Source organism: Bombyx mori, chromosome 23, assembly GCF_030269925.1.
Source record: "Bombyx mori chromosome 23, ASM3026992v2".
NCBI classification, from domain to species: domain Eukaryota; kingdom Metazoa; phylum Arthropoda; class Insecta; order Lepidoptera; family Bombycidae; genus Bombyx; species Bombyx mori.
The window spans coordinates 17,496,152-17,511,026 of record NC_085129.1 but is presented as its reverse complement, the minus strand read 5'-3'; the positions used below and the strand labels follow the sequence as shown (position 1 = coordinate 17,511,026).

General features: G+C 39.1%; 1 protein-coding gene across 2 annotated transcripts in view; it reads left to right on the top strand.

The window, feature by feature from the left end:
- LOC101739554 (probable multidrug resistance-associated protein lethal(2)03659) overlaps positions 1-14,875 on the top strand; it is a 72,698-nt gene that overhangs the window by 12,442 nt on the left and 45,381 nt on the right. For both annotated transcript variants that reach the window (XM_062675342.1, XM_038019304.2), the window contains exons 2-3: positions 12,191-12,439; positions 13,502-13,564. In XM_062675342.1, coding sequence (XP_062531326.1) covers positions 12,360-12,439; positions 13,502-13,564 — 143 coding nt within the window. In that variant the 5' untranslated portion in view covers positions 12,191-12,359. The remainder of the gene's footprint in view (positions 1-12,190; positions 12,440-13,501; positions 13,565-14,875) is intronic.

Below are 14,875 nucleotides of genomic sequence, written 5' to 3'. Positions count from 1 at the left end.
GGGTACGTCGATACGAGACGAAACGACGCACTTCAGAGAGAAAGAGAGAGAGAATAATTATTCTTTGTACAATAAAGTACAAAACACAATTAACATTTTAAAAAAACAGTCAACAAACATTTATCTTTCGAATGAAATACGTACTCAACAAATGTTCAAGATTGTCTTCCACGGTAAAGGAATAACATCGTGTAATAAAAATCAAACCCGCAAAATTATAATTTGCGTAATTACTGGTGGTAGGACCTCTTGAAAGTCCGCGCGGGTAGGTACCACCACCCTGCTTATTTTTGCCGTGAAGCAGTAATGCGTTTCGGTTTGAAGGGTAGGGCAGCCGTTGTAACTATACCTGTGATCATAGAACTTATATCTCAAGGTGGGTGGCGCAGTTACGTTGTAGCTGTCTATGGGCTCCAGTAACCACTTAACACCAGGTGGGCTGTGAGATCGTTCACCCATCTAAGCAATAAAAAAAAAACCGAAGGGGGTGTTGCTTGGTAGACAGATGGTCCAAATGTAGTTGCCCAGAACGTATGATGCATGTCTGATTCATCTGTTCTATGATGCCATCGTACCGAATGGCTATGGTAGTGTTTTAAATAAATCCTATGGGATGACTGGCTCATCTATGGCATTGATGTTTGCCATAAGCATCCCTATTTGCTCCTGAAGGCGAGTCGAGTTTTCGATAACAATAAAAAAGCGGTTTTCGAGTCACGAACTCAAGTGTTCTATATTTTTTACTTGGTTTTTTTACGCGGCTGTTCACTTAAAAGGTAATTCCCCGAGTCGAATGGATTATTTATTTGATGAAACTTGATCTCAAGATGCCAGTTAGTTCAAATCAAATCAAATCAAATCAAATTTTTTTTATTCAACATAAATGAAAGTACATACTTGTTGAACGTCAAAAGAACTACCGCCAATTCACAAGAACTAGCCTCCGTCCTGAGAAGAATTGGCAAGAAACTCAGCGGGCATGTCTTTTTTTTTTTTGAATATGAAATTATTATTTATTAATTTTTTAATATTAGGTTTTTTTTCCCCTTGTTCCTTATGTATTCAATGGAGGAACTATACAAACAAATAAAATTAAAATGTACATTTGCAATGAAAAATATAGATAACGGTTTGGTTGTGCCGATTACATTGCTAACAGCTATCAGACATGGTAACGACTAACCGTTAGGTGGGCCGCATGCTCTACCTAAAAAGGCCATAGAAAAGGCTTTTTATTAAACGTACGTGAAATACGGTAGTTACAACATATCCCACTGTTTATTCCTCGTTTCGAAAACGGCTGACTAGATTTTGACGGGACTTTCACTGGCAGACAGCTAGCTGATGGTATAAATAGTTAAGTTAACCTGCCCACCTTTAGTTCAGAGAATTAATTAGGGTTACGCGCAAAAAATATTAAACCCATGAAATTGTAAACAAAATCCGATTTTTTTCCAAAGGCTGCTCGTTTTGTTTCTTTATTGCCTTTGTAGGCAGACGAGCATACGGCCCACCTGATGGTCAGTCGTTACCGTCGTCCATGGACTTCAGCAATGCCAGGGACAGAGCCAAGTCGCTGCCTACCGTGAAATTCAAATACTTAAAAATGATCAGTATCAGATAAAGCCATAGCAAAGACTTTTCGGGTTTAGCTAAATATTTAATAAACGCTCATCAAATTAAGTAAAGTAAACTTTAGTTTAAATTACCTCACACCGCTCCTAATCGTAAGTAAACAATAAAGATATAAATGATAATCCGAGACACGTCACACGCGGACCCGACTTAGGATTCCCTGCAGCTTGGCAGCTTGAGAGTGACACACATACTTGTATAAAGCAAACGAATCATTCCTCGCAATTTAAGTCCACGGACATCAGTGACAGTGACAGGGCCATAGTCAAACCTCTGTTCTTCTCCCGGCGCCCGTGCCGCCCTAACTTTGATATCAGTGCATTGACAAAACCCATAATAGACCTTCGGATCCAACACCCGGAATCAAGTCCACCGAATTTCTCGCCGAACCTTCTCAGTGAGTCGCGATTCCGATCCGGTGGTAGATTCAGCAAAGCACTATTCTTCCTAACTGAACGATGCAGATGTAAGCAAGTTCCCCCAAGGCCTGTGAGCGTCGTACGCGTCCAATGAAGCTATAATAACTCCTCGAAGTTTCTAGCATAGGTAGGCAAAAAATAACAGAAATCCTCTTACCGCGAAGATGAAATCCACATTCAAAAGAACTGTAATTTCTCAAAGTGCCTTTAATTTTATTTACCAATCTATATATTAATACGTGAAGCAAAAACTTTGTATCCCTTTTTACGAAAATTGTGCGGACGGAGGAGTATGAAATTTTCTACACTTATAGAGAATACAGAGAAGTGCACAATGCTATAATTTTTTTTAAATAATGCATAAAAGATACATTAAATCAATAAAGAAAACATTACACACACTACATACCCTGTATTTGACGCACACACGCATGCATACTATTTATTGTCAAACTTTTGTTCTTGACGTCTGTTGTCAAATTGAGATTAAATATTGTTTGTCTTTGTTAATATTTTTTATAGGCGAAATTTGTGATTATAGAAGTATAAAATACAATCATAATAGTGTACAAACTTACAATTCCAATTAATTACCTAGTCAGGTCATAAATTCTGTCACATGTTTAATGTAAAATAATTGAAACAAGTTTATTCATTATGTAACCATTCATATACCAAAATGAACTTAACAAAACATAGATTCTTATGACACTAAAGTTTATTCAAAATGACCTCCGTGATTTTGAATACAGGCCTTCAATGTGCGCGGCCAGTCGTCTATCGCAGCACGAACGAGGTCCATGTCAATATCGGCGGCTGCCTTAATCAAGGATGTCTTGAGTGACTCCAAATTGGGATGAGGCTTTGAGCACGCCTTTTCCTCCAAGTGTTGCCATATCTTGTAATCTAACGGATTCAAATCTGGACTGGAGGAGGGCCAGTCTTCGTGCCGGATGAAGTCGATTTCACGCGCCGCCAGCCAGTCTTGTGTGCTCTTCGCTCTATGAGCTGGCGCCGAATCTTGTTGGAATACCCAGTGCCTGTTATTGAACATGGTATGAGAAACAGGTTCCACAAGGTTCGTCAGGACTGTATTTTGATACACAACTGCATTCGTTTTTACACCTTTCTCACAAAAATGTACCTCTGTTAAGCCCCAATAAGAAACTCCCAACCATACCATGAGCGAGGATGGAAAATGACCTCGTTGGACACGCGGAATACGGTTGCTCGCTTCTTCACTACTGTGTGCGTACACCTTATCATTTTGTTTGTTGTAGCTCTCTTCTACGGTAAAAAATTTTTCATCCGAAAAAAGAATTTCCCGATATATTTTTCCTGCGTACCGCTTCAACAAAGCGCGGCATCTCTTCAGTCTCAGGTCCATTAGACGAGCATTCAAACGATGTCCTGTTTTTCTTCGATATGCCCGAAGCCCTAAGTCTTCATTTAACACCCTTTTCGCCGTGGTTCTTCTTAACCCCATCTGAAGGGCCAACAGTTTCTGCTTACGTTTGGGATTTCTTTGAATTCGCGCATTCACAGCTTTTATCACTGCTGGAGTCCTAACAGACCGAGGGCGACCACTTCTTGACCTGTCATCTACACTAGAGTCTTCATTGTATCGTTTGATGGTACGATAAACGAATCTTTTGGTTGTATTCAAATTTTTCAGTATGTTAAAAATTTGAATTGGCGCGTAACCGCAACGATGCAACGCAATAACTGCAACACGGTCTTCTTTAAGCGTCCACTCCATATTTAAAAATAAGTAAAATTCTAAAAGTATACATTTTTATTTTCATGAACAATTCGAAATTCGAATTCAATAAACTTTTTGGTGACCAGCATTCTAAAAGAAAAGTTTTTACTGTGTGATAATACTTATGACCTGACTAGGTATAGTCGAATTGCGACTACTGCGGGACCTCTAGTAAGTTTAGATGTTTATAAATACTTCTTATTAGAAGGTACAAAGAACGAAGACCTTAATATCGTGTAACCTAAATGAGCTTAGTCTACGTAGAACGCTAAAGCAACCTTAACGCCGGGAATACTATAAGCAAAATAATAAACTATAGATTAAGCCGTGATAGCTTAGAATACACAGAAGATTACACAAAGACGAGTCTTGGTTTTTTTTTATTGCTTAGATGGGTGGACGAGCTCACAGCCCACCTGGTGTTAAGTGGTTACTGGAGCCCATAGACATCTACAACTTAAATGCGCCACCCACATTGAGATATAAGTTCTAAGGTCTCTAGTATATTTACAACGGTTGCCCCACCCTTCAAACCGAAACGCATTACTGCGTCACGACCGAAATAGGCAGGGTGGTGGTACCTACCCGTGCAGACTCAGAAGATGTCCTACCACCGGTAATTACGCAAATTATAATTTTTCGGGTTTGATTTTTATTACACGATGTTATTCCTTCACCGTGGAAGTCAATCGTGATCATTTGTTGAGTACGGATTTCATTAGAAAAATTGGTACCCGCCTGAGATTCGAACACCGGTGCATCGCTCAACACGACTGCACCGGACGCCTTATCCTTTAGGCCACGACGACTTCAAAAAACAAAAAAATATATATTCACATGCATCAGCCTTCAGTTTCAACAGGACAGGTGGGCGAGCAAAGGCTCAGCCAAGAGGGGTGGGATTTGCTAACAGTTGCCGGAGCGCCTCCGAAGGAGACCTAGCAACTCAAGAGCAATTGCTTGGCTAAATGACGTTTTTATTTGGTGTTCCGTTTGCATTTGATTCATTCGATGTGATTTATGGGGACTCAGAGAGCGTATGCAGCGTAATTTGGTCCTCATTTATATTGTACGCATGTTAGGTACTTTTGTTTTTTTTTTTTCACAATTATAATGACGATTTTGTTAGAATCATTGAAGTCGCATTGGTATGTAGCGATGCATCGGTATTCCAATCCGAGGCGGGTTCCAATTCTTCTAATGAAATACGTACTCGACAAATGTTGACGATTGACTTCCACGGTGAAGGAATAACCTCGTGTCATAAAAATCCAACCCGCAAAATTATAATTTGCGTAATTACTGTTGGTAAGACCTCTTGTGAGTCCGCACGGGTAGGTACCACCACCCTGCCTATTTCTACCGTGAAGCAGTAATGCGTTTCGGTTTGAAGGGTGGGGCAGCCGTTGTAACTATACTGAGACCTTAGAACTTATATCTCAAGGTGGGTGGCGCATTTACGATGTAGATGTCTATGGGCTCCAGTAACCACTTAACACCAGGTGGGCTGTAAGCTCGTCCACCTATCTAAGCAATAAAAAAAAAGAATGAATCTACTACCGGATCGGAATAGCGACCCGCTGACAAGGCGAAAAACTCAGCTAAGTGATGCATGGGTTAGGTTGCACGTCGACCTCTTAGTCGAGTTCAAGAGTACGGTTACCGGGGTCTCTAAGCCTGCTCCTATTGTTAGAGCTGAAGGCGTCTAAGGCAAAGGTTTATTGGATCTGATTGGTCCGTAAGGACGTGAAATAACCTCTTTAAATATTTAAGAGGCGCTTTGAAAAGCCCTAGAAACTGATTTCGCGTTATGTACTCGCGCCAGATAATTTAGTTCCTACATACACAAAGAGTATTGTTTGAACGCGAATAGTTTCTTGAAACTGGGGTAGGCGTTACAAAGTCATAACAATAATATTGTGACACAGGCGGAAACCGTTCCGAGTTAATTCAGTGTTTGGATACATTTGCCTTGGATGCTTGTTTTTTTTAAAATCTGATATGAAGTATCTAACTAAAATGCGCTATATGACCTACTTACCTTTACGGGTTAGAGAGGGAGAGAATATGGATTACATGAAAACACAGAAAAACGAATAAAATGTGTAACTTTTATTTATTTTTGTAATTTAAAATCAATTATAAAGAAAAAGAAAATGAAACACAAAATGAACAAACAGGAATAAGTCCCTTCCTATAACACGTTGCAATTGATATACTGCTTTTTATTTTATTTTTATTGCCCGCTTAGGCAGACGAGCATACGACCCACCTGATGGTGAGTGGTTACCGTCGCTCATGGACATCTGCAACGTAAATTCCGCCACCTACCTTAAGATACGAGTCATAAGGCTTGTTTTAATAGTATAACGGCTGCCCCACCATTCAAACCGAAACGCATTACTGCTTCACGGCAGAAATAGGCTAGGTGGTGGTACCTACCCGTGCGGACTCACAAGAAGTCCTACAATCAGTAATAGAAGTAATTTTCATTTACGAAAAGTGGGCAGTATCGGTAAATAAATAACGCGAGTAAAAACTATAAAAGTTATTTTAATTGTGTCAACGACTCGCAAATGATGAAGAAAATACTATGTTCAAATTATCTTTAGGTATGTATGTATAATGAATTTATTAGTTTCGAGATAACCTCACGAATCTATTTCAAGGTTGATAGGATTGTATACTACATAAATATCAGTATGTAACACGCTACACGATTAGATTTGAACCCCGGACGGTGACGAGACAACATATAGCATTTACGTTGTAGATGTCTATGGGCTCCAGTAACCACTTAACACCAGGCGGGCTGTGAGCTCGTCCACCCATCTAAGCAATAAAATATATATATATCACTCAATAAATAATAATGTTAATTTTAAATGCCCAGCGAAGCGGACGGGTGCAGCTAGTACTTAATAATAATGTGGCTAGTTAATTCAACCAATCAACCAGTCAATGCTCTTGCTAGGGCCAGTGTTAGCAAACTCTCTCAGATTGAGCCCGCGAGTCCGGAAAAGTCTCATAGGATATCAACGAATAACCAAATAGCTGTCTTTGTTTGGTAAAGCTCAACACATCTCACCTTATTAACTGTTTCATTAAGACCGATATCAAAAACAGCCCACTTCCCGTTACGTTGACCCTGAAGCGATGCGTGAAATGGTTTTACGTAAAACTAAAAAACGGCTGGGCCTCCGGGCCACCAGTAATCCTTCAATCATAAAAAAAAAGAAAATTATTAAATTGTTTCTTTGGTCCAAATTCATATACCACTGATCTGTATGCTGACACATACAACGCTAGGAGAGAGTGAGAGAGAGAGAGAGTGAATATACTTTATTGCACATCACGAAACAAATATTTTTTTGTTTCTCCCTACCTATTCACTGGAAGCCTGAGGGCTATTCCAGCTTCTCGCTGACGGGTAGGCGAATAATTGCTGACATTAGCGCCAGCAAGAGCATACGTATTTAAAAAAACTAGAGGTCCCGCAGTAGTCGAAATTCGACTATAATTAATTAGAATTGTAAGTTTGTACACTATTATGATTGTATTTTATATTTCTATAATCACAAATTTCGCCAAGACTACACTATAAAAAATATTAACAAAGACAAACAATATTTAATCTATTCTCAATTTGACAACAGACGCCAAGAACAAAAGTTTGCGTGTGTGCGTCAAATACATGGTATGTAGTGTGTGTAATGTTTTCTTTATTGATTTAATGTATCATTTATGCATTATTTTAAAAAAATATTAGCATTGTGCACTTCTTCTCTATATTCTCTATAAGGGTGGAAAACTTCATACTCCTCCGTCCGCGCAATTTTCGTAAAAAGGGATACAAAGTTTTTGCTTCACGTATTAATATATAAATAGTATGAATTCCAATACAATTGTGTCTTATCTGTCTGTTTATTCTCGAAAATGACAAAGGTCTTGAATAGCATAACCTCGTTACATTGAAAACTATTATCAAATGTGTCTTAGTGTCATTAAGTCGCTTCCGGGTTTCGGGTAAACATTTTCATTGTTGCTCCAAGGAAGTTTCAGAAATGCTAGCTACATACATATGTTTGTTTTATTTCTGCAAATAAACTTAGCTTCTTCTTCTTAAGTCTGCTTACTGGTGGCAGGACGTCTTGTGAGTCCGCACGGGTAGGTACCACCATCCTGCCTATTTCTGTCGTGAAGCAATACTGCGCTTCGGTTTGAAGGGTGGGGCAGTCGTTGTACTGTTAAAGTGAGACCTTAGAACTAATGTCTCAAGGTGAGTTGCGGTATTTAATACATTGTAGACGTCTATGGGTTCCGGTAACTATTAACACCAGGTTGGCTGTGAGCTCATCCACCTATCTAAGCAATCTATCTATCTATATATATAAAAATGAATTGCTGTTCGGTAGTCTCGCTAAAACTCGAGAAAGGCTGGACCAATTTGGCTAATTTTGGTAGATAAATATGAAAATGCTTGGAATTAAATAAAAACAACAATTTTGTTTTTCTTTTGATGTGTCCCCCGTCAGACGGATCCCTTTTGTTTGTTTTATTTTATACAAAAGTTTAGGTCTTTTATTTATCGATTGAGGCACTACGAAGTCCGCCGGGTCAGCTAGTAAAAAAAAAAAAAAATTAAACAAAATTGTATTTGAATACTGCGCAATCACCTTGATTAACTGTCACAGTCAATTTGTGACGGAATATTGTCTTTAACGTTCTCTTTGTTCATTGGGAGTCGATGGCCTTTCAAACGACACTGAAGACAACCTTCAAAATTTAATGCGTTTAATGAAGCAGTAATGCGTTTCGGTTTGAAGGGTGGGGCAGCCGTTGTTACGATACTTGAGACCTTAGAACTTGTATCTAAGAGTGGGTGGCGCATTTGCGATGTGGATGACTATGGGCTCTAGTAACTACTTAACATCAGGTGGGCTATGAGCTCGTCCACCCATCTAAGCAATAAAAAATAAAAATTAGTAAATTGTTCGTAATTCCTCATCATGCTTTTTTTCCACTGGTAGCCTAAGGGGATATTCCAGGTACGCGCGGACGGTCACCATGCTTGACTTCGACCACGACCTTAAGATTTTCCCTAACTGCCAATCCCAAGCGAATCATTCTTAAGGATGATAAGATACCGTACTATCAACTTATCAACTAGCAGTCGTGGCCTAAAGCAGTGGTCGGCAAACTTATTAGCCAAGGGCCAAATATGCAAATTAAAACGATTTAAAAAAAATTGAGAGCCGAATCTGTTTGTAAATTTTTTTTTATTTTTATTGCTTAGATGGGTGGACGAGCTCACAGCCCACCTGGTGTTAAGTGGCTACTGGAGCCCATAGACATCTACAACGTAAATGCGCCACCCACCTTGAGATATAAGTTCTAAGGTCGCAAGTATAGTTACAACGGCTGCCCCACCCTTCAAACCGAAACACGCATTACTGCTTCACGGCAGAAATAGGCAGGGTGGTGGTACCCACCCGCGCGAACTCACAAGAGGTCCTACCACCAGTACTTACGCAAATTATAATTTTGCAATTAAATTTGTAAACATTTATTATTGCAAATCATAAAATAAATGCCATATTGTATACTGCTTCTTTTTACATATACATATATTAATCGACATCAGTCAGGGGTACAGATATTAAATGACCGTACATACTATTAACCGGCTTTTTCGTCCACAGCCGGATAATATTAGAGACCGGGCTAGCCGCAGGATATTTGTGCCAGAGCCACACTCAAGAGTTCAAAGAGCTGCACATTGCCGACCTCTGGCCTAAAGGATAAGACGTTCAGTGCATTCGTATCGAGCGATGCGAATGTGCCGGTGTTCGAATCCCGCAGACAGCTACTAATTTTTGTAATGAAATACGAACTTAATAAATGTTCACGATTGACTTCCACGGTGAAGGAATAACATCGTGTAATAAAAATCAAACTCGCAAAATTATAATTTGCGTAATTACTGGTAGTAGGACGTTTTGAGAGTCCGCGCGGGTAGGTACCACTACCCTGCCTATTTCTGCCTCGAAGCAGTAATGAGTTTCGGTTTGAAGGGCGGGGCAGCCGTTGTACTGTAAAAACTGAGACTTTAGAACTCATAACTCAAGGTTGGTGGCGGCATTTACGTTGTATATGTCTATGGGCTCCGGTAACCACTTAACATCAGGTGGACTCTGAGCTCATCCACCCACCTAAGCAATAAAAAAATATAAAAACACCAGTTCGTCGACAATGGTCTTAACGTTTTCACATCGATAATTCACGGTGAATTAATTTAGTAATGGCTTCATCCTCGACGCACCCTTGTAGTGTATAGGAAAAATCAATGGGATGACCTTTCGTTTGACCTTTCACAGTTTCGGATAGGAGGTCAGAAGCTTGATCTTCGACACGAATGTAGCTGACGTCTGCTAAAATTAAATAGCGCGTTGTATACTATTCAATGGCTCGACGCTTTTTTAATTTTCATGATACAGTAAATAAAGCGGTGTTGATTGATTATAAATTAACTATTCGGAATCTGGTACGGTCGTTGTTTGTCAATATAATGGAGATTTTGATCTCGTGTCGCTCGGAAAGTATATAGGACTTTAATATATATATATATATAGAAAAATGGAGAGAAAACAATTTGGTGCACGTGAAAGAAGCGTAACTTCTATAATTTCGGTGTGTAGTATTGTAGTTTTCTTCATTTCTCATCCATAAATCACGTTTCTCTTGTAATAGGGAATGCTGTGTATAAGATAACCGACCTAACTCGTTTTGTTCTTTCCCTTCACGGTCGAGTGGCTCGCGAGACGCTTTGTCTATTTTCTCACTCTCGCTCCTCCTAAATTGTATCTTTTCTCTCTGGCCGTAACGAATTGGTCGCGAGTAAAATTTTACTCTCAACGTGCTTAAAGAAGTATAACTTCAATAAATAACATATAAAGTCGTATAATATATTAAGTCATGGAATAATTGGAATGGTGGAATTGAACTTCAATTAAGTTTATCCCATTCAAATAGCTGAAGAAGTTTTTTTGTTATGATATGTTTTTCCAAATTATAAAGCTTTAAATGGCTCTCCGGTAAAATTGCGAAATGTCTCTTAAAACAAATAGCCTTTACCCCTCGATATACATACATATATATGCATATGTATATATAAGCTTAATAATTTACGTCGGGTAATCCGTGAAATTATAATATACACCATTCAACTATTAAAATGTAATAGAACGCTAAATAAGCACCGGCTTAATTTTAAATTAATTATGAAGTCGAAGATAGACGTTACCTTGTCACCTTCGAATCATCATCATAAATTATTAACAGTGTTTGGTATATTAGAACAAACATTGTGACCCTCACTGCTCACTTTGTCATCGGCACTGACCGAATGTATACAAAGTCTTTTTTTTCCTTACCTAATCCTTGGTAACCTAAGGGGCTATTCCAACAAGTGGGTGGGACATTTACGTTGTAGATGTTTATAGGCTCCAGTAACCACTTAACACCAGGTGGGCTGTGAGCTCGTCGTAAAAGCACTTTTAATTGTGTCTACGACACGCTAAGACGATATTTAAGTTCCATTAGTTATTTATCTTTGTCTCTAGGCTTAGGGTTCGTTCATATATTTCTTCTTCTCACTTCTGGCGGAGTGGTAGTCATAGATAGTACACATAAATTAGTTACAGATAAGCAACTCAAGAACTCGACAAAAATGTTTACGGACGTCGGCCACTAGATGGCTTCGCTTCGATAGGTTTGCTGGTGTAATTGGCAGTAACATATTACCTATCCTATATTTGATTTTTCATTTAAGGGTTTTGTAAATTTTCATAAGCCACAATTTGATAAAATTTAATCAATTTGTCTTTTACAAATAAAGATTTGTATGATTTATTATTTTTTATTTATTTTCTGTGCTTAGTTATACTATAATGAAATGCCTTAACTTTAACAATATATAAGTATAGGGGCATCTACTACAAGATGTCGCTAGTTACCATACAAAAAAGATTTGTCTTAAAGTATCGCAGTTTCAAGGCCCTGGTGGTAGTGGTTATCTATCGTCTTATTGGTTGGTTGCGGTTTCGCGAAGCTTCTCCATCTCTCTCTAATTTTGGCCGTGCGTGTAGATTATTAAAGTATGTCCATCATCTGATCGAAATAGCCGGTAAAGACTGGATGCGAAAAGCAAGATACCCAAAAGAATTTAGTGTATATGAAGAGACCTGCATTCGGGATTGGGTGGGCACAGGTTGAAGAAGAGAGAACTTGTTGATTGGTGGATCGCAAGAACATTGACTGCCCATATTCCGTATATGTTGAAAAATTTTAAGTAACGTCTTTTTGTTTGTTCCAGATACAAATCATGGGGGTAAATACTTAGTGTACGTAAATATTTCGGTGTATAAAAGTGCCTATAACGAAAGAGCCAGTGATAAAAAGTGCTTTATTCGAATATAATTCGTGATAGGAACTTCTTTCAAAAGTGCAATTTTATTTAATGCGGTCCTATCGTGTCTCGGAGAATGGATCCCGGGTACTTTGATATAGAAAGGAAACAGGATCCAAGGGAGAAGGCAAATTTTTTGTCGAAACTATGCTTCGGGTGAGTGGCTATTGTTTTTTTTTTTAGATTCTTCTTAATCCCGATCTGCGGTGGAAAGTCGGAAGCGGCATTGGTATTGAAATTGTTCTGATTCGTCGATATGCGCGCTTTTAGCTCATGATGTCTCGTCTCAGCCAATTTGTTGATTGGAATAGATCCGACAATTTCAATACCCTGACACGAGGTGAAAGTTTAAAATTCTTTGCATTAAAATTTTTTACTAGTGGTAGGATCTCTTGTGAGTCCGCGCGGGTAGGTACCACCATCCTGCCTATTTCTGCCGTGAAGCAGTAATGCGTTTCGGTTTGAAGGGCGGGGCAGCCGTTGTAACTATACTTGAGACCTTAGAATCTTATATCTACGACGGTATTACTCGGATATCCAGTCTTCGAGATTTACGTTACCGCATGTCAAAACAATTTTCGTCCTCTCGATTATGAGTATAATTTTCGAGTTTCGAGATCGTGAAGATTCGCTTGCTAAACAAAAGTAAGTAGATTCATTCGTGCTGCTGAGATTTATTCTTTTTACGGACGGTAGGAGCGCTGTGTAAATCCTATACATTTTTTAATTTATCGCTTAGGTGGATGGACACACAGCCCACCTGGTGTTATGTGGTTACTGGAGTCCATAGACATATACAACGTAAATGCGCCACCCACCTTGAGATATAAGTTCTAAGGTCTCAAGTATAGTTACAACAGCTGCCCCGCCCTTCAAACCAAAACGCATTCTGCTTCACGGCAGAAATATGCAGAGTGATGGTACCTACCCGCGCGGACTCACAAGAGGTCCTATCACCAGTACTCACCAGAGGTCCTACCACCATTTTTCTCGATAGCGATACGAATACTTTTTCGGTAGTCATTCGTGCTCGCCCCTCTGATCCACTGAAGGTCTGCGGGCTGGTACAAGTAATAGTGGTGATGCCTGAGAACGGCACGACACCGCTATAGTATGGTCATCACAACCTAACGCTCTGGTCTTATTGAAAAGTCAACAAAATTAAGAAGTGGGTGAATTTTTTTTTATTTAATCTACCCTCACACATTTGTTTTGCAGATACACTCTCCCGGTGTTCGTGAAAGGTCGTAAAGGTCAGCTCAGCATCTCGGATGTGTACAGGTCAGTGAATAAGTCGATAATAATAGTGAGTTTGTTGGTTACGATAACCTGCAATAATTATGGGGTATTTTAGACAGGCATTATCGTTGGGCCAAATTTTAACTCTTTCAATAAAAACTGGTATGATATTTTAGACAGGCATTATCGTTGGGCCAAATGTTAACTCTTTCAATAAAAACTGGTATGATTCACCTCTTTACATTGTTCACGAAGCGTTGGACATATGCTACTTTAAGTTATGTCTTAAGTCACTAGGGGCTTGATTTTGACCCTGTAGTTGCTGAGCTGGTTAGCAGCCGCAAGGTTAATGTTGAAACGCGTCTAGCAGATTTAGAGGCGTTTTAATAAAGCATGACACGAGTGTGAATGGTCAGTACATAATAAACATATTTGATTAGGATATCCTGATGAACTATACTGTAACTATACCTGAGACTTTAGAACTTATGTCTCAAGGTGGGTGGCGCATTTACGTTGTAGATGTCTATGGGCTCCAGTAACCATTTAACACCAGGTGGGCTGTGAGCTCGTTCACCCATCTAAGCAATAAAAAAATATGCACTTTTTGTATTTAAGGCACTCTAATCACCGATCACCGTTCGAAGAGTTTGATGTTTAACCTAACACACATCACACACACATCCACATCCACACACGCACACGCACACACACACACACACACACACACACACACACACACACACACACACACACACACACACACACACACACACACACACACACACACACACACACACACACACACACACACACACACTCTCCACTAGAGTTTGTCGCCGGATCTTCTCGGTTGGTCGCGATGGAATAGCTCCTTAGATACAAGCGACTGATTTTAACTTGTAATAACAATGCCATTATTTCATAAATACTGCATCTAATTACACGTCTAAGACATTTAATGAATTCTACGTCCCTTGTTCATTCATTGTTGTCATTAAAACTTGTGGAAGGTTATTGTGAGATGAAAACAGGAAAAATATAGATTAAATCGGATGTTTTTTTTTTCAATTAACTCACAAGTTGCACAGTCTTAAGTACATACGTACCTCGACTGGTGAGATGTATATCTATCTACATAATAATATATATATTTATATTGGAAAAATGGTTCAAATATTCTTTGTTCCACATTGGACTTCTAATTCTTCACATCCACAGATTCGGTAGAATCTGGCGCCAAGTTCCGTTCAAAAATCCCGTTGTAAACGGAGCGCCAGACTACCGACTGTGTTTACTGTGAGCAGAACAGTTTTTTGAGGTTGCAAAATTTTATTTAATTCTACGGTACTT